At 45.3% G+C, this 18,790-nt stretch overlaps 1 protein-coding gene across 1 annotated transcript in view; it reads left to right on the forward strand.

Moving 5' to 3' along the window:
* The window catches only part of LAMA1 (laminin subunit alpha 1), a 167,872-nt gene that overhangs the window by 76,476 nt on the left and 72,606 nt on the right, over positions 1 to 18,790 (forward strand). The window contains exons 14-21 of the mRNA XM_042911210.1: positions 730 to 941; positions 1,727 to 1,838; positions 4,805 to 4,915; positions 8,470 to 8,597; positions 10,572 to 10,658; positions 11,369 to 11,580; positions 17,988 to 18,094; positions 18,413 to 18,593. Coding sequence (XP_042767144.1) covers positions 730 to 941; positions 1,727 to 1,838; positions 4,805 to 4,915; positions 8,470 to 8,597; positions 10,572 to 10,658; positions 11,369 to 11,580; positions 17,988 to 18,094; positions 18,413 to 18,593 — 1,150 coding nt within the window. The remainder of the gene's footprint in view (positions 1 to 729; positions 942 to 1,726; positions 1,839 to 4,804; positions 4,916 to 8,469; positions 8,598 to 10,571; positions 10,659 to 11,368; positions 11,581 to 17,987; positions 18,095 to 18,412; positions 18,594 to 18,790) is intronic.

Below are 18,790 nucleotides of genomic sequence, written 5' to 3' on the forward strand. Positions count from 1 at the left end.
GCCTCCCCGGTAGTTTTCCCAAAGGTACGAAACCACTTCAGATTCTAGTCTGTACCTTTAATGACTGAAATCTCCCTGTCCAGCCTGCGCGGGGTGGGAACAGTGTGACATAAAGCATTTTTGTGAGTGGCAATTTATGAAAGCTAGAGGTATTTTTACATACTTTTTCTACTTTTGCTCTTCAGTTAAAGATTATGGGTGTCATGGGGCGCCTGGGCTCAGTCAGTTGAGCGTCCAGCGTCAGCTCAGGTCATGATTTCATAGCTTGTGGGTTCGAGCCCCGCGTTGGGCTCTGTCCTGACAGCTCAGTCTGGAGGCGGCTTCAGATTCTGACTCCATCTCTCTCTGCCCCTCCCCCACTCACACACTGTCTCTCTCTCTCTCTCTCTCAAATATAAATGAAAACATTTTTTAAAAGTTTAAAAAAAAAGATTAGGTGTGTCAGTTTGATTGCTTTGAGGAAAATTGTGGGCGAATATATGCCGTTTCTTTTCTGAGATCCCAGGGAAGGACTCCGTCTTTAGATTTACAGTCTGATTCCCTCTGAGGGTGCTACATTGAAACACCTTTCCTCTGATTGTTCTGGACCAAGAGCTATAGACACAATTACATGTTTACCCTGAGAACCTAAGCACAAATGAAAAGCCATGTTGCTGAATACAAATTTGCTTTTACTTTTTGGCCGTGAAGTTGAATTACAAATATATTTCCTCTTGTTTTGAATGTTAGGGAAATGGACTCACTTTAAGCACCCAGGCTGAGGGCCTGTCATTACAGCCCTATGAAGAGTATTTAAACGTGGTCAGACTTGTGCCAGAGAACTTCCGAGATTTTAATAACAAAAAGGAGATAGATCGTGACCAACTGATGACTGTCCTTGCCAATGTGACACATCTCCTGATCAGAGCCAACTATAATTCTGCAAAAATGGCTCTTTACAGGTGGGTATTGAAAGAGAGGGAAGGGTTTTGGTGAAGGTATTTTAATCTTGTGTTTATCTGTTATTATGCATTTCAAGCATAATATATTTTACTTGATTATTTTAAGGGCACACCTAATGGAACCAGCTGTTGTAAAAATATTTTTATTACTATAATTTTATGGAAGATGTAAGAATAGTTGTCTATGACAAATGTGTGTCTCAGTAAGGAGATAGTCTTGACGTCGGGATCAGAAACGTTTAGGGTGTTTTTCTGAGAACTTCCTGACAAGTTAACAATTGGCTGGACCATCTTGCATCTATCTAGTTTTCACCCTCCCGATGTTAACGGTCTTAGATTTTACTGTCTATTTAAGCTAATGTTCCCATCCTTAGTCTTTTTATTGCTTCTAGAAGGGCAATTTCTGGCAATGCCAGGCTAAGTATAAACATTGGCTACAGCTAAAGCAAACACGGAATTATACATTTAAGGACAATCTCTGTATTCAAGATAGGATTATTGAATAGATTCGTTTTTTTGAAGCACTTCAGCTCAGACTGGACAGCATCAGATCCTTCCCACAGCTGTCTGGGCAATCACATGTCTTTCCACCAAATGTTGCAGAGGCTTTCCAGCGAATACTGATGGCTTGCAGAAATCATATTGGTGTGAAAATCTTTACTTACAAAAGTCACATCACCATTTTGCTTGAACAGGCCTTTTTTAAGAATCCACCTTCCTCAAGGTGTTAGATGTCATTTGCAGGTGGGTATCTAAGTCACGTGATGACCCCTATCTATTGGTAGGTTGGATTCTGTCTCTTTGGACACAGCCAGCCCTAACGTTATAGACCTGGCACTGGCCACGGAGGTGGAACACTGCGAATGTCCCCAAGGCTATGCAGGGATCTCCTGTGAGGTAAGGCTTCTCTTATTCCCTTCCTGACCCCTCCCTTTTGTTCTTTCCTAAGGGGAAGAAAGCACCCTGAAGGTAATACAGTGGCCCACACTTGGTTTTTAACTTAGAAACCCCATGTTTGGCTCAGACTTTTACAGGCTATAGGAATATTAGCAAACACATGTTTAAAGAAATCTGGTGCTGCCTGCAGAGGGGGGTTCTGGGGCACCTGGAAATGCTCCGAATTAAGTCTACCCTCTTGCCTTAGTCATCTGGAAAACTGCATGCCATATTTTGCATTTCTAAGGAGGACTGAACTTGATTGTATCTGAATGTTTGCTAATCACCAGCATGCAATCTAGAAAGCACTGGACAAGCCAGGCCCGTTTTGAGACTTTTTTATGGCCCCCAGCTATGTTAACTTAGGTGAGCTCCATCCCACAATGAAGGGTGAGAAAATGCACTTGAATCATCACTAAAAGTAATCTGTTGGTTAAAAAATTTTTTTTGAAATATATTTTGAAACGATTTGGACATAAGTATTGACAACTTTCTGTGTATTTGGCACCATCCTAACCTCTTTCTGTAGGAAAGAGCTAGGAAGTAGTCACATCAGGTTTCAAGTTCATCTGTGCTGTTAACCGCCCCACGGTCCCGCCTCTCCCGTGTTCAAGACTGACTATAATTATGAACATTTGTCATTGGCTGTGATTGTCTGGCAATCATTTTTACAAAGTGAGAACACTGTATTTATGATTCGTTTTTATGGATGTTTATCAATTATAAACATTGCAGTTAAGAAAGCTGGCCCATGCTTCATGATGTAAATATTTAATTAAATATTTCTATTGCTATTTTAAATTTTTTGCAGAGTTGTTTCTTTTTTGATCCAATGAACTTTTTTTTTTTTAGATCTGAAACATTTATTCTTAGGCCAAGGAAATGTCTGTAGGTCCTAATTCCTGTGTAGTTAATATTTAACGGGTAAATGACCTCAAGGCTACCTTATAGAGTGTGGGGTGTGGAAATAGGAAAGCGGGCAGATCAAGTAAAAGCCTGTCCCAGCTAGACCAAGAGGGGGCAGCAGTGAGCAGTTGCTGCTGGAGAACCCAAAAGTCCACTGGGTTTGGAGAGAAGAGTACTGATGTGCCTACGATGATGGCTCAAGCAAGTGCACGAAGCTTAACACAAATGTTTCAGTGTTTTTGTCAGACAATAGAACAAATTCTTTAATCAAAGGCTGACATAAGGAATCGGGCAGCTATTGGTGGGGAATGGAGTTCTTTTCTTTTTTTTAAGTTTATTTATTTATTTTGAGAGAGAGAGAGTGAGCACGAGCTGGGGTGGGGCAGAGAGAAGGAGAGACAAAATCCCAAGCAGGCTCTGCACCACCGCACAGAGCCCAAGGTGGGGCTCAAACTCACGAACCTTGAGATCAGGACCTGAGCTGAGATCAAGAGTCAGACGCCAGCCAGGCGCCCCAGGAATGGAATTCTTGATAGCACTGTAGGGACCACACAGACCCCCACCCCAGTTGGTGCCCACCTGTAGACTAGCCCATTGCCCTTGAGGGGAGTATGGCTGCATGGAGGTATTAGAGGACATTCACAAGGTCAGTATGAATGAATGCATGTATATATTATTTATATAATGAAAATGCAGTTTTAATACTTTTTGCAACAAGTAAAAACGAAATCCACATCCCTCATCCGTGGCCCCACGGGAGTATGCTGGCCTCCAAAGTCATCACTCTCCAGTCTGCATTCTGAACATGTTTTGTGTCTGGTGTGGCCCCGGGCAGCCCTGTGGCCACGGGTCTGGGTGGTGACTTTACTCCCTCCACTGGCACAGTGGGCCTGGTGCCTAACTGTTCTGTGTTCCAGATTTCATGTCTATCAAACAGAATATTTCTCAGGGTCATCATGAGAATTATGACATTCTCATGACTGTGTGCGGGGCGGTCCCCAGCTCCTCACAGGCAGGGGATGGCCCTGGATACTTCAGAAAGCACACCTGTAATGCTCCATTAAACTGATGCGGTTTGACACCGACCTACGCTTGAAGACTTTGATGGTAATATTTAGTGAGTTATAAGCAGAAGAAAATAAAATCAAGTTGAGAGGAGAATGCCCTCTTGATCGAAACACTGGTTAAGTGGCTGAGTGTTACATGATTTCTAATAATATTGCGGTGGGATACCACTGAAGTACATGCGGACCCATTGTATAGCCACCAGGTTTGGGTGTGCGTGCTTCTACCTTTAAAAAGAAATAAGGGGTTAGTGGGTGGTGGGCGTTGAGGAGGGCACTTGTTGGGATAAGCACTGGGTGTCATATGTAAGCGATGAATCACGGGAATCTACCCCCAAAACCAAGAGCACACTGTATGTTGGCTAACCTGACAATAAATTATATATACATTTTTTTTAATTTAAAAATTAAAAATAAATAAATAATAACAAAAAATAAATAAGGAGCTAGATTTATGGTGACGGTTGCACACTTTGGGAAGTTTACTAAAAAATTCATTGAACCGTGCCCTTAAAATGGGAGCATTTTATGGCACGTAGATGATGCCTCGATAAAGAAGTTTGAGGGGGAAAAAGAGAAGTTTCTCTACTTCTAGAAAATGGAGCCGTTTATGTTTCTAACGTATTGAAAAGAAGATGAGGGGCGCCTGGGTGGCTCAGTTGGTTAAGCGTCCGCTCTTGATTTTGGCTCAGGTCACAGCCTCGAGGTTTCCTGATTTCGAGCCCTGTGTGGGGCTCTGCACTGACAGTGTGGCGCCTGCTTGGAATTCTCTGTCTCCCTCTCTCTCTCCCGCTCCCCCACTCATGCTCGCTCTTTCTGTCTCTCTCTCTCTCTCTCTCCCCCTCAATAAATAAATAAACTTAAAAAAATTTTAAAATAATAATGAAAAAAGATGATGGTTTCGATAATGTCCAAGGTTGCCTTCACCGGTGTGTGTTACCCGCCCCTCTTTTGCAGTCCTGTCTCCCTGGCTATTATCGTGTGGATGGAATACTCTTTGGAGGAATTTGTCAACCCTGTGAATGCCATGGCCATGCAGCTGAATGCGATATCCACGGCGTTTGCTTTGTGAGTCTGTTCCTAAAACCTTGAGTGCCCCCTCCCACCCATCCCAAAGCCATCTGCTATGCAGAAGTGGTTTTGAACAAAATGCTTCCTTCACAGGAGATTATCCCTGCCCTTGTAGACTCCAAAGGAAATTTGCAGACTTAAGTTCATGTCATAAAATGTTTCCTGCTTCCCCCCGCCACACACACTCTTTTTTGAAAAAAAAAAAAAAAATGTTACTTTGGTGAAAACGGAAAAAGGATATATAATTTCTTTGCGGGTTTTCTATTAGAACAACGAATTTACTTTGTAAGATTATAAAGCTATATACAGGTAGAAAATATTATCCACCAATTAAATAAAAAGGATCGGGTGTTTTACATGAAAATGCTAGCATTTTTTAACATATTACACAGCATATCATAAAAGGGATAATAAAATTTCTGATAATCACACTCATTTGTACAATATATAATGCTTCATAGTTGTTAGCTTGGATAAACTCTTCAAACAAATACTTCTTTCATGCAACATGAGTTGAAACATGGCTTGACAAATATGCAGTTAATCTTGAGAATGAACTTTGGGGCAGATACAGGGCAAGACTTGTTTTTTAACTTCAATCAGAAATTCTTTTCGGTTCTTTTGCCCGGAAGCCAGGCCATACTCCTGGGTTCTAATGGATTTACTGCACGTAGATGGAGTGAACACATATGTTAATCAGCTGAGTCTGATTCACCGCAGGGAAACCTTCATACTCCTTCCAAAAGAGATTGATTGAGTCCTAGGGCTAGGGAAAATTAATTATCAGACCCAGGGAGATGCCCTGGATTGCTTATTCTCTCTAGAGCCTGGTTTCTCTTGATTCTGTAAGTAAAGCTTTCATTTTGTTCTTTGTTCCTTTCTTTGTTCTGGGAATGCAAGTGTCTGTAGGAAATGCATAAAATGATGATTTGCACACACACTCAGTGCCTCAGGATCAGTTTCCCAGAGCTTGATGAGGTCGCTGCTTTTTTTAAATGCCTCTGCCTTTCCACGTGCGTTCTCGAGGCCAGCCTTCCAAGGGCCTCTGCCAATAGCGAGGGGTGGTCGGCAGACCGTGGTTGTGGCACCGATGACTTAAGGTACAGGCGAGCTGAAAGGGTGTTTGCACAGGCTTCTATTAATATATATTGACAAAATATAAAAATAGATACCCCCGTTAAAGCGAAGATGCTGATAGCCACTGGCCTTCAAGTTCTAAATATAATAAATGATAATGATTTTTATCATTGAAAAAGTTTTGGAAACCATGTTAGATGTACAGAAAGGCTTACAAAACCACTGTAGAGAGACCCTGTGCAACCTTCACACATCATCCCCTGATGGTCTTGCATAACCGGAGTCCAGTGACTGAAACTAAGAAATTCACGCTGGCAGCATCCCATCCACGGAACTGCGGACTTCACTCCGATTTCGTCAGGTTTTCCACTCATGTCCCATTCCTCTCCAGTGTCAAGCATTTTAGGCAAGAAGACGCGAAGGTGACATGCCCTCTCGTTGCACACTGTCAGGAGCATGCGGTCTGGTCTTCTTCCCGGGGACGTTAGCCTGGGACAGCCGGATAAGGTGGTGACAGTCGGGTTTTTCCACTGGGAGGTTATTTTTCTTTTCCGTTCAAGAGAAGATGTTTTTCCTTCCCAAGGAGATGAACATTCTCATCCTTAACATACCAGCTCCTCCAACAGGGCTGGTCACTTAAAGGGATGGTGACTGAGACAACATTAAAACAGATACTTGGGGCCCGGCAGTAGTGGTTCCCCGGGTGGCTCAGTCGGTTGAGCGTCCACCTCTTGATTTCGGCTCAGGTCATGATCCCAAGGTTGTGGGATTGAGCCCTGCGTGTGGCTCTGCACTGAGCGTGGAGCCTGTTAAGTTTCTCTCTCTCTCTTTCTCTCTCTCTCTCTCTCTCTCTCTCTCTCCCGCTTCTGCCCCTCTCCCCTGCTCACACTCTCACTCTCTCTCTCTTTCAAATTAAAAAAGAATCTTAAATGAAAAGAAAAAAACAGACCCTTAGTAAGTTTTTTAGCAGAACTCCATAATGGCTTTCCCAAAGAAAAAGAAAACCCCGTTCTGGCCCTTTGAGCAAAAAATCATATCATACCTATTTTGCAAGTGGACATAATCATCATCAAATTTTCCCCTTAGATGTAGCAGCCGCTGATGATTCTGGCCCCACCACCACGATGTTTGCAAAAGGGTAGCTCTCCAACTCCAGCACTCCCCCCATGCTTACTGGTTGGCACACAGCCTCCACTCTAAGCAAGAACCCCACACCCCTTTCTTATGTTTACTTATTTACCTACTGATTATCTCTCTGGACTCATGGATTCCAAATTTTCCCAGATTTGACTAGTGGAAGCATACCCAGTAGGGTTTTTTTGTTTATTTGTTTTTTGTTTTTTTTAGAGAGAGAAAGAGAGAGAGAGAGCAGAGAGCAGAGAGAGAGAGAGAGAGAGAGCTTCCACGCCCAGTGCAGAGCCCAAGGCGGGGCTCGAACACACAACCCTGGGGTCATGAGCTGAGCCAAAATCAAGAGTCAGATGCTTAACCAACGGAGCCAACCAGGCGCCCCTACCCAGTAGTTTTTGATTGCATGATGAACATTGTGCATTGTTAAGTTTTTGGATTTTGTCGCTTTCCTTTAAAGAATGTCAGAGTTTGTTTTGGCACGCAGTAAATTACCATAGGTCAGCTTGATTGTCTCCAGGTTTGTTTTTAAGTTTTGTTAGGGTGGGTCTAAAATAACCTCTATTCTAGGGCAGGCTTAACCCTTCTGCAAATGAGTTTTTCTTCTGGGGTCTCTGCTGGGCGCTCTGGGTGTTTAACAAAGATTCTCCATACTGGCCGGTTACAATTCTAGTGTCCCTGGGCTCTGTGTGAGTTCTGAATTTTTCAGCTGACCTCATGGAAACGCGCTCTACACACAAGAAGTTTAGTATTCAGTAGCTATTTGAAGGGGTCTCCCGTGGGGATTTCTGGAGCTCTTATTCTGTGAAGTTCTGGTTCTCTGCCCAAATTCTTGGCAGTTCCAGCCTCCCCATACTCTGACCTCCGTCTGCTCAACTCAGCAAAACCACCTTCTTGCCCACCCCGCCCCCCACAACTCCCTGCCAACTTGGCAAGTGTCTCCGGGCAGAAAGACATGTGGTCGTGGGTTCATCCCATCACCTCCCTTGTCTCAGGTATTTCCGCACCCCTCTGTGGTCCAGTGTCTGAAAGAAGTTGTTCGATATGTTTTGCTCCAGTTTTCTAGTTCTTTCCCACAGACGGGCAAGTCTGGTAGCAGTTCCTCCAACATGGGCTGAAGTGAAATCTTCTCATTTATACAGATTGTGCAAATTACATTTTTTAATTCATTTATCTGGAAACAGGCAACCCCTCCTCATATGACAGGGTTTGGTGACTTGTTTGAGCATTTGATCTTTTTTTTTTTTTTTTTCCCCTCCCACTCTGACTTCAAGTTGTTTGTAGATGAATCAGAGAGTCCTTTAAGGAGACCTGAACTGAGTCTTCTCCTCATTCACGTGTTCTAGGCGTGCAAGCACAACACCACCGGGGACCACTGTGAGCAGTGCGCACCGGGCTTCTACGGGCTGCCTTCCCGAGGGACTCCTAGGGACTGCCAGCAGTGTGCCTGCCCCCTCTCCACAGCCTCCAACAAGTAAGCCCAACCACTCCACCGGTGGGCTCCACCCGGGGCGGCCACAATGTCTATTCAGATGTGCGTTGATTTCTTCAGAGCCAGACTTTGTGTGTGATGAGAGTGTGATAACCCGGTGGTAATTAAGTAGGATTAAAGGTGGAGGAATGGATTCTATTTTATTTTATTTTATTTTACTTTATTTTATTTTATTTTATAATTTTTTTTTTTAGTGTTTTATTTATTTTTAAGACAGAGAGACAGAGCATGAGTGAGGAGGGGCAGAGAGAGAGGGAGACACAGAATCTGAAGCAGGCTCCAGGCTCTGAGCTGTCAGCACAAAGCCCGACGCGGGGCTCGAACTCATGAACTGTGAAATCATGACCTGAGCTGAAGTTGGACCTTTAACCAACTGAGCCACCCAGGTGCCCCTGGATTCTCTTTAAAAAAAAAAAAAAAAGAACAAGTTTGGTGCATTAAATTAAGTAAGAAAAGTTATGTGATGGCAAGGAAAGATGCACAGGTTTGCTCCTCTGGGTCTAACGTTGCTCGTTAATTCTTTTAATGTATAGGGTATGTACCTACCAGTGGTCTGGGACATATAAGGTACACAGAAATAAATAAAACTTTGTTCCTGGCCTTAAGGAGTTTTTGATATAATGACCAAAATAGGTAAATATGAGGCTCGTTGAAAATGGGCTGAACTCACATAATGATTCAACCGATATTTATCAAGTGCCTACTGAGCATCATGGTTGGTTCAACGTGTTCATCCACGGCTGCTGGTCCCATGGAACCCGCAGTGTGGTCATGACTCGGTGGAGGTATGTCCACTGTCCAGAGAGTGTGAATCTGCCAGGAATGACTCAGAGAAAGCCTTTGATCTGAGGCTTGAGGATGAGAAGGAATTTGAAGGCCGCAGAGAAGGGCCTTCTGGGCAAGAGGAACTGCCAAGGCGTGGTATGCCAAGGCGTGGTGGCACAAAGGAGCAGATCCCATCTATGAAATCACAGTTGGTCCTGCCGCACAAAGCGAGGGGAGGTGGAAGGGGCCAGTGGTGCACACGGCCTCATTCGCAGGCCAGTGGTTTGAAAACCTGCTTCTCTCTTGCTGGTTTTCCCTTCAGGACCCTTCTTCCTTCATGACCCAAGGAATTCCCCCATGGGGATTTTTATTTGAAACTCCACCGTGCAAAACAGATACAGGCAGGGCTACTCGGATGAAATCGTGGGAGACTCTCAGCTGCCCCCATGGCTCCCTTCACAGGTCCCCCCAAAACCCAGGAACAGAGGTTGAAGGGACCTTTGTCAGCCGTGGGCGTCCTTTGGAGAATGTTGATGGGCCGTCATGTACAAGCTCGAGCTCGCTCTTGACCAGTGTGGAGAGGGCTCCGAGGCAAGCAGACCAGTGACAGGGAACCCAGAGAGGGGAACTTGGCTTGGCCAGGAGGAGCATCAGAGAAGGCGTCATGGAGGAGGTGGCTGCTGAGTTGGGGATGGGGGGATAAGATGAACCCAGCCAGAGAGGGGAAGAAGTGCCCTCTGGGCTGAGGGACAAGCAGGAACAGGGAACAGTGAGCAGCCATTGCCCAGTGAGATGTGCTGCATGGTCGGGGACCGGGGTTCTGGAGTAAAGACCTAGTGAAAGTTTGTAAGGAGTGGTAAAAGATGAGCATTTTATTTTTATTTTTGTTTTTGAAAAATTTTTAATGTTTATTTTATTTTGAGAGAGAGAGAGAGAGAGGGAGCAAGCAGAGGAGGCGCAGAGAGAGAGAGAGAGAGAGAGAGAATCCCAAGCGGGCTCCACACTGCCAACACAGAGCCCGATGAAGGGCTCGAACTCATGAACCATGAGATCATGACCTGACCCGAGAGCAAGAGTCAGATGCTTAACCGTCTGAGCCACCCAGGCGCCCCTAAAAGATGAACACTTTAAATGTTTAGAAATTCTACCCCACCCATTGGAAAATTGTGTTAATCTGTAGCGTTTTGACAGTTTCAGCCCCACCTGCCACCTAGAAGATGGGGACGAAGTGGTCTGTGACCAGTGTGCACCGGGATACTCGGGAGCTTGGTGCGAGAGGTACTCTGTCTGCATCACTCAATTGATTTCAAAAAGTTGCATCAGACTTTTTTTGTTACTTCAATATCAGTTATATGTGTTTACTTTTAAATGTGTAGCTAAGTATGATTTTAGAGCTTTGGGGTGTGATTATTATTTCACATAATTATAGAGAAAAGCCAGTATGCCGATTAAAAAACTAGTGTGAAAAACTCCCTGGGAAATTTTCAAGAACGGCATTTGGCCTCCTTGAGCTAAGATGGGTTCTCGTCAGTGACAATAGACACAGTGAGGAGCCAGTGTTTACTGTTCACACATTGAAATCTCCCTTTACTCTGGATAGTTTCAGAGGTGAGGGGTAGTTTGATTTAATAGCCATCCTCTGGCGCCTGAAAGCCAACGCTGTCTTTTCCCACGTGTAAGTATCAGCGCCCGGCTATGGCTAAAGTCCCCAGGAGAGCCACACCATACCCGTGGCCGTGGCATCCAGGTACAGTTGGCCTAGGGCTGAGTGCACATCCGCTTGGATGTATGGCTCATTTTGGATGCACTCTCTGCCTTCACAACGAGTGAGGAGATCTGAACGCCCGAACTCAGTGTTGCACTCCACAATAAATCTTATGTAAAAAGAGTTCTGTCTGACTTATTAACCATTCAGAGAATCCCTGGATGGTGGGGTAATGTCTAGAGCATTTGCATTCAGTTGGATCCCTCCTTCAACCTTTTTGCAGATGCGCAGATGGTTACTATGGAAACCCAACAGTGCCCGGGGAATCCTGTGTTCCCTGCGACTGCAGCGGCAATGTGGATCCCTTAGAGGCCGGTCACTGTGACTCCGTCACCGGAGAGTGCCTGAAATGCATTGGGAACACGGCTGGTGCCCACTGTGAGAGGTGTGCGGACGGCTTCTATGGGGATGCCGTGAAGGCTAAAAATTGCCGCGGTGAGTGTGTGGGCTGCGAAGTCAGAGCCGTTACTAATCGCCATGTGAAGTCTCCATCCATCTACTTACATGTGTCACAAAGGGCTCAGCCTATGGGGTAACTTTATCTCAACTGGTGCTTGTGTTAATGCCAGTGTAGACCCAAGATCTGTGTCTTCCCTGCTTGCCCTGCCTTAGCTTGATCAGCTCCTATAAACGAGGTCCGATGGTCTAGCAAATAAGTGACCTTCCACTGGGGGAGAAAGCGGGACTTGACAGTGCTTAAGTGGTCAAGTGCTCCCAGTGACCGTGGCGAAGGCAGAGTGGTGTCAAAGCCTGCAGTGTTTGTGAGGACAGGCTCAGGGGTCTCTTGAGTCGGACGGGATTTCCAGATACAGGGTGGGAAATGGGAAGACTCCAACCCTGGAGTCTCAGAGGTCTGTGCCCGGACTACCGACTCTCACGTTGCTCTGCAGGGCTGTGCTTCCTTCCCAACATTACAGATCACTTAGAATCATTCATTGAGGAAAGCAGAATTTCATATACCTGAGATGACCAACTTGTAGCCTCAGGGCTAATACAGCCCTCAGATTTCTAGGCACAGATCTTGAAGGTGTGAAAGAGAAAAAATGGCAATTTTAAATTTTTTTGATAATTTGCTATGTCCAGTCCTACTATGCTATTACAACATGGGGACACAAGAGGGTGCTAGCGATACAGAAAAGATATTTTCCCAGGCAGGTAAGGCTTTGTAGCCTTGGGCCAGTCAACTTGATCAGCAAGGCCACCTAGATTGGTTATCATAGGAGGATAATTACGATAACTGGTATTTGTGAAAAGCTTCAAAGTTTACAGAATGCTTTCACTACACTCATGCCATTTCTTTTCATCTTTACCGCAAACCTCGATGATTCATTGTTTGTTCATTCATCATTTATTAAGCAGTCACTATACTAAGTATTGTCGTAGAAGTTGGAAAAATTATGACCCGGGTCTATTTTTTTTTTAACGTTTATTTATTTTTGAGACAGAGAGAGAGACAGAGCATGAACGGGGGAGGGTCAGAAAGAGAGAGGGAGACACAGAATCTGAAACAGGCTCCAGGCTCCGAGCTGTCAGCACAGAGCCCGAAGCGGGGCTTGAACTCACGAACCGTGAGATCATGACCTGAGCTGAAGTCGGATGCTTAACCAACTGAGCCACCCAGGCGCCCCGACCCAGGTCTATTAAGGAGCTACATGTAATGGTGTGGAGGTGAAGCACAGATGTGGGTCTCAGGCTTTGGAGTCTAATGCGGGTTAGAGCTCAGGGTTGGTCACAACCAGCTGGGTGACATTAGACAAATTTACTAACCTCTCTGAACCACTATTTCCTTACACATAAAATAGACATAGGCATATATATGTGTATATACACATATATGTGAGACGTCAGTGAGATAACAAAGTTCTGGACATGGAATAAATGGTAGCTGTTATAAATGCTAATAATAAAAATGATACTTTTTATTACTTTTCTATAATTAATGCCATCCAGTAGAAATGTAAACCGCACAAGTAATTTTAAAGTGTCTAGTCACCGGGGTGCCTGGGTGGCTTGAGCATTGAGTTGGTTGAGCATCCGACTTCAGCTCAGGTCATGGTATCATGGTTCATGGGTTCGAGCCTCGCGTCAAGCTCTGTGCCGACAGCTCAGAGCCTGGAGCCTGCTTCACATTCTGTGTCTCTGTTTCTGCCCTTCCCCCACTTGTGTGTGCTCTCTCTCTCTCAAAAACCAATAAATAAACATTTAGAAGTTCTTTTCTTGTCACCACATAAATAAATAGATGAAATGTATTTTAATAATACATCTTATTTTACCCAATACGTAAAAGTAATATCACTTTGTCATGTAATCAAATTTTTAAGGTATTAATGAGATATTTTCTTTCCTTTTTAAGACTGAGCCTTCAAAATTCAGTGCATATTTTATAGCCTATTTCAATTAGGATGCTAACTTTTCCTAAGAAACACTTGATCTGTAATTTAGATAACATAAAATTCATAGCTGCAAAAGGGAATTTACATACCCGAGTTGTTCAAACATATTTCAAAGTTTTTCATTGTGACCAAAAAAAAAAAGAATCATTTTCCTTTATATTTGCATCTGCATTGACAAAACTGCTTCAGTATTTTGCATAGATAATAGGTCTTGGTGATGAACAGAAGTGGGGAGGGGGGTCAGAACATATAGGATCTGGGTCTGGGTCCGAGCTGTTGGCCCAGGTCTTAATTTAAGGGAAATTAGAGATCTCGCTGGTCAGTTGCATCGGCCACATCCCAGGGCTCAGGAGACACGTGCACGTAGCACCAGGCAGATATGACAGACAAGTCTCTAGGGTGATAAATGACCATCCCTGGGGTGCGCACAAAGGTCCGTAAGGGCCCAGGGCCATCCACGGCTGCGTCTGGAGGAAATGCCACTTGATGTGAGTCTAGGAGGATGGGTAGGAGATGACCAGGTGGGCTGGCAAGTGGTGGGAAAGTGTCGTCCAGGCCGGAGGAGCAGAGTCCGGAAAGAGTGTGCTAGAAAGTGAAAGGCAGGTTGGGCCAGGGCAGGAGCCTCGGCTTACGGGCGGAAAGCAGACTGCATCTAGTGTGGACAGCACAGCACCGTCTGTCCCGGACTCCAGCTCACCTGAACGGATCTGTGTTGAACAGTCACTCTGGAACCACTGTGGAGGTTGGAGTTGACAAGAAGACAGACAAGGCCAGAAAAGAAACTTGCTGGCAGAATTAATGAGGGTTTCCAGCAGAGCTTTTGGCATGGGGTAAAAGTGAAGAAGCTCCGTGGCCACTGGAGGTTGGGAGGCAGGGAGGGGTTAGGACGGGCAGGATGGTGACCCAGGTGGCTGGACTGGTTATAGAGGGACACTGTCCCGGTTCTTTCTAGTTTCCAAGCATTTGTAAGTTTTATTCTTGCTTCATTTCCTCTTTCCTGTTCCCCAGCTTTGAGGAGATGAATTCTTACTATTTCTAGATATTTCACTAGAAATCCTTCCAGGCCAGGGGCGCCTGGGTGGCTCAGTTGGTTGAGCGTCTGACTCTTGATCTTGGCTCAGGTCATGATCCCAGGGTTGTGAGATCAAGCCCCACACTGGGCTCCACACTGGGCATGGAAACTGCTTCTCTCTCTCTCTCTGTCTCTCCCTCCCCCACCCCTCTCCCCTGCTCGCATATTTTCTCTCTCTCTCTCTAAAATAATAAACAAGAATAATAATAAAAAAGAAATCTTTCCAGGCTATGATAGAATCCCTCTCATGGACTTCCCAGAGGCCCCACCTGCTAATATACTACTGTTTTATTAGGTTAACCCCAATGAGAATCCCAGTATTCAGTATTACTGACATGGGAATTCCTAGGGGGTTGTTGGGAAGGCATTTGGATATTCAGGTGTGCAGGAATCAGGGAGGAAATGGAGCTCCGAGACGCATCAGCTTTGGTGTGGTAGCAGAATTGGTGCTTCTGGAATGGTTTTGCAGGACAGCCCGGGGGCACTGGAACCCCACCAAGCTCTACTGTTCAAGGCACCTTATATGAAATATGTTAGGCGGGCACAATTTTGATATCATGAGGTTCTTATGAGAATTATATGTAAAGCACCTAGCAGTCGGTTATTGGCACATATTTTATTTTATTTTTTTGTATTTTATTTTCTTTAAAGTGTATTTATTTTGAGAGAGAGAGAGAGAGAGAGATTGAGAGCGTGCACACATGAGCAGGGGAGGGCAGGGGGGAGGGAGAGGGAGAGAGAGAGAATCCCAGGCAGGCTCCGCACCATCAGCACAGAGCCCGATGTGGGGCTCGAACCCACGAACTGTGAGAACATGACCTGAGCTGAAGTCAAGAGTCGGAAGCGTAACCGACTGAGCCACCCAGGCGCCCCCTAATGGCAACTATTTTAAATTAGTATTATTTACAGTAAAAAAAACTTTTTGGTAATAATTCCTATTAGAATTGTTGCCATAGCAAGACAACTACTAACAGCTGTGTGACTTGTGGCAAATTACACAATGTCTCTAAGTTTCAGATTCCACACTGGACAACAGAGACAATTATACCACGTCTCTCCTCAGTTTGTTACGCAGGTCGAATGAGAGCTACTGTAATGTGATACGGGCGCAAACTGACAGGACAGGAAATACAATTTATTATCGTCAATATTTGGTGGTGGTCATGCGGTGAACTTTGACCTTTCCCCAGAGGAAGGGGAGGCTTTCCCTGAGACACAGAGGGGCAGGCACCAGAGGGAGAGACACAAGATACGAGAAGGAAACCGAAGGGTGTCCCTAACCTTGGTGAGCGGGAGTGGGTGATGAGTCTATGTCACGGGAAGATACAGCCAGATGAAGACCCATAGTGTGCTCATTGAATTTGCCCCGGGAGGTCCTGGGAGATGTTAGGAGGAAGCAGTTTTAGCAGCCAGGAGGCAAGAGGCAGGCGAAAATTGAGTTGGAGGGAGACAGGGGGACAATTAGTGGGATCAGGAGATGGAACCTCAGATGGACTTTCGTGCGTGTGGTGTGTGTGCGCACGCACATGGGTGTGTGCATGTGAGTAAATGGGTGTGTGATGTTTTCTATGGGTGACAATTGAAAATAGATGCGGAGGAGTGTTTTAAAATACAGGTTTTATGGGGCGCCTGGGTGGCTCAGTTGGTTAAGCATCTGACTCTTGATCTTGGCTCAGGTCATGATCCCACAGTTCGTGAGTTCGAGCCCTATGTTGGGCTCTGCAGTGACAGGGTGTGGAGCCTACTTGGAATTCTCTCTCCCTCTCTCTCTCTGCCCCTACTCCACTTGTGCTCTCTCTCTTTCAAAATAAATAAGCTGTATATATATATGTATATATATATACACACACACGCACACACACACATACACACATACACACACACACGGTGTATTGTTATTTAGGTATGGCAAGGCCAGCAGATGCCAGGAGGAGGGGACACACCAAGGCATTGTGGGGAGGGCACTCAGGAAGCACCCATGTAGGTCAGGAGGGGAAATGTGGTTTTTAGAGCCTTTGTTGTGGTTTCCTCAGGAAGGAAAGGGCAAGGCAGAGTAAACGGGCTTAGGATTGGCTACTTTAAACAATTTCAGCAGGCTCTGGGGCATGGGAGCCATCCCTAGTTGTCTGAGGCATGGCCCTGGGGTGAAAGGTCCTGGGGACGGTGGAGGTGAAGCCCAAATGAAGGGAAGGCCCAATAAGAAGGCCTTTGTGGGTGTGGGCTCCGGATTGGTTCGTTTGCACGCGAAAGGCGTTCTGGCTGGCAAGCTATTTATTCTTTCTGGACATTGACTAGCCCTGGGAAGGGCGGTGTCTCCGGGGTCCAAGGCCCCAGAAGGCACATGTAATACAAAGAGTGAGTCGAGTGTTCACAGCTGAGCCAAGGGAATGGGCAGCGGCGAGTGGGGCCCCTAGCACTTCCCCAGCCTCCTGCAGGGGGCATCATGGATCCACTTCCGCTGGGGAACCACCACCTCAGTGCCTTGGCCGCAGTCAGTTACGCTGCCTTTCCTCTGAGCCTCAGCCTTGCAGTGTCCTGTTGTCTGCCACTGCTGTGCCACACGCAGTGGCACAAGTGAGATAACCTGCGAAGTTTTTCTCTTCTTACCCCATTACACCATATGACAGTGCGCATTCCCTGAGTGCAAGCGTTCATAAGCCGTGTGCATTTCTGGGGTATTTTGTCAGTGAACATATTAAATATTTTCAAGGACATGCATATTGACGGCCAGTTTATAAATACCAATTAAACATTTCTTGGAGCCATTAAATTGCATCACTCTGAAAAGGTGAGGGACTTGCTAGCTTGAAACATCAATATTATAACCATAGATAAAACATCAATAGCTATACCTATAGATAAAATTGAAGTGTTTGGCCTGAAGCTAAGAGCTTCAGAGCTACAAATAACTTGTGACTTAGAACAGGGAAATATCTCACATTAAACTATGAAATGTAATATTAGCTATTTCGATTGTTATAATGGAGCTTTAAAATATTAAATATCTACATGATTGGAATGAGAGCAGGCGACTCAGTTGATTTTGAAATCTCCGTCGTATGTTTCTTATGAAGATTTGTTAATAAACATCGGTGGCTCCTTTTTACAGATTCAAGGAATTCATGAAATTGGTTAAGATCGTTTGCTACTTGCTATCGTCATAGCTTCAGTGGTTTTTCTGTGCGATGGTTCCTTCCACCAACCCCATTTGGCCTACTTTTCAGAAAAATACTAAATTTTAAAAGTCATTTGGAAGTGATTTATTGTAGTTTTAGGATTTGAAACATGAATGTTTAAAATTTTGCCTTTGGGGATTAAGGGGTCTTATTACAGCTATATCCAGAAATGGGCACAAATGTGTCTCTTGTGTGTGTTAGCCTGTGAATGCCATGGAAAAGGCTCCCTTTCTGGTGTCTGCCATCTGGAGACTGGAGTCTGTGACTGCAAACCGCATGTGACTGGACAGCAGTGTGACCGGTGCTCGGTAAGAGGCCTGCTGGTCATTGCGTACAATTAAAGTATGTGTCAGCGAGGTCTGTAATCGATACCTGAACGTTGGTTCCCAGTGAAATGGACTTCATGACTGCCGGAAAGAGCTCATGCCCAAAACACGGCTGGTGAATGCTGTGGGTCCTTACCTGCGGACCAAGTGTTCAGTCTGTAAGGGGGTGGAATGACGTCGTGAGCACTTTATGATTCTGTGAAACATCCTGTGTTTGACTTGGGAAACATTCTCGTGAGTATTAGTGGCTAACTAAAATGTATCTGTGGCTTCCCCAATTCTGTCCCTCCTGTGAAACAGCATGGCTATTATGGGCTGGACACAGGGCTTGGGTGCTTGCCCTGTAACTGCAGCACGCCAGGCTCCCTGTCGGATGACTGCACGGAGGAAGGCCGATGTCACTGTGTGCCAGGTGTGGCTGGGGAAAAGTGCGACAGGTGTGCGCGTGGCTTCTATGCGTTCCAGGACGGCGGCTGTACACGTAAGCTCTGGAATTCATTATCTGAGACTTTATAGTAATTTCCCGACTTTTCTTGGCGCTCTCCTTTGACTTCTAATTGTGTTAAGTTCCTTCACTTTTTCTCTTTTGAGTGTGTAGGATTTCATACCTTTTTTCTGTTTCCTGGCCCCTGTTTTCATCTGCCCGGAATCTCTGGTCAGGCTTTACTAATGATGTGA

Source organism: Panthera leo, chromosome D3 (genome assembly GCF_018350215.1).
Source record: "Panthera leo isolate Ple1 chromosome D3, P.leo_Ple1_pat1.1, whole genome shotgun sequence".
NCBI classification, from domain to species: Eukaryota; Metazoa; Chordata; class Mammalia; order Carnivora; family Felidae; genus Panthera; species Panthera leo.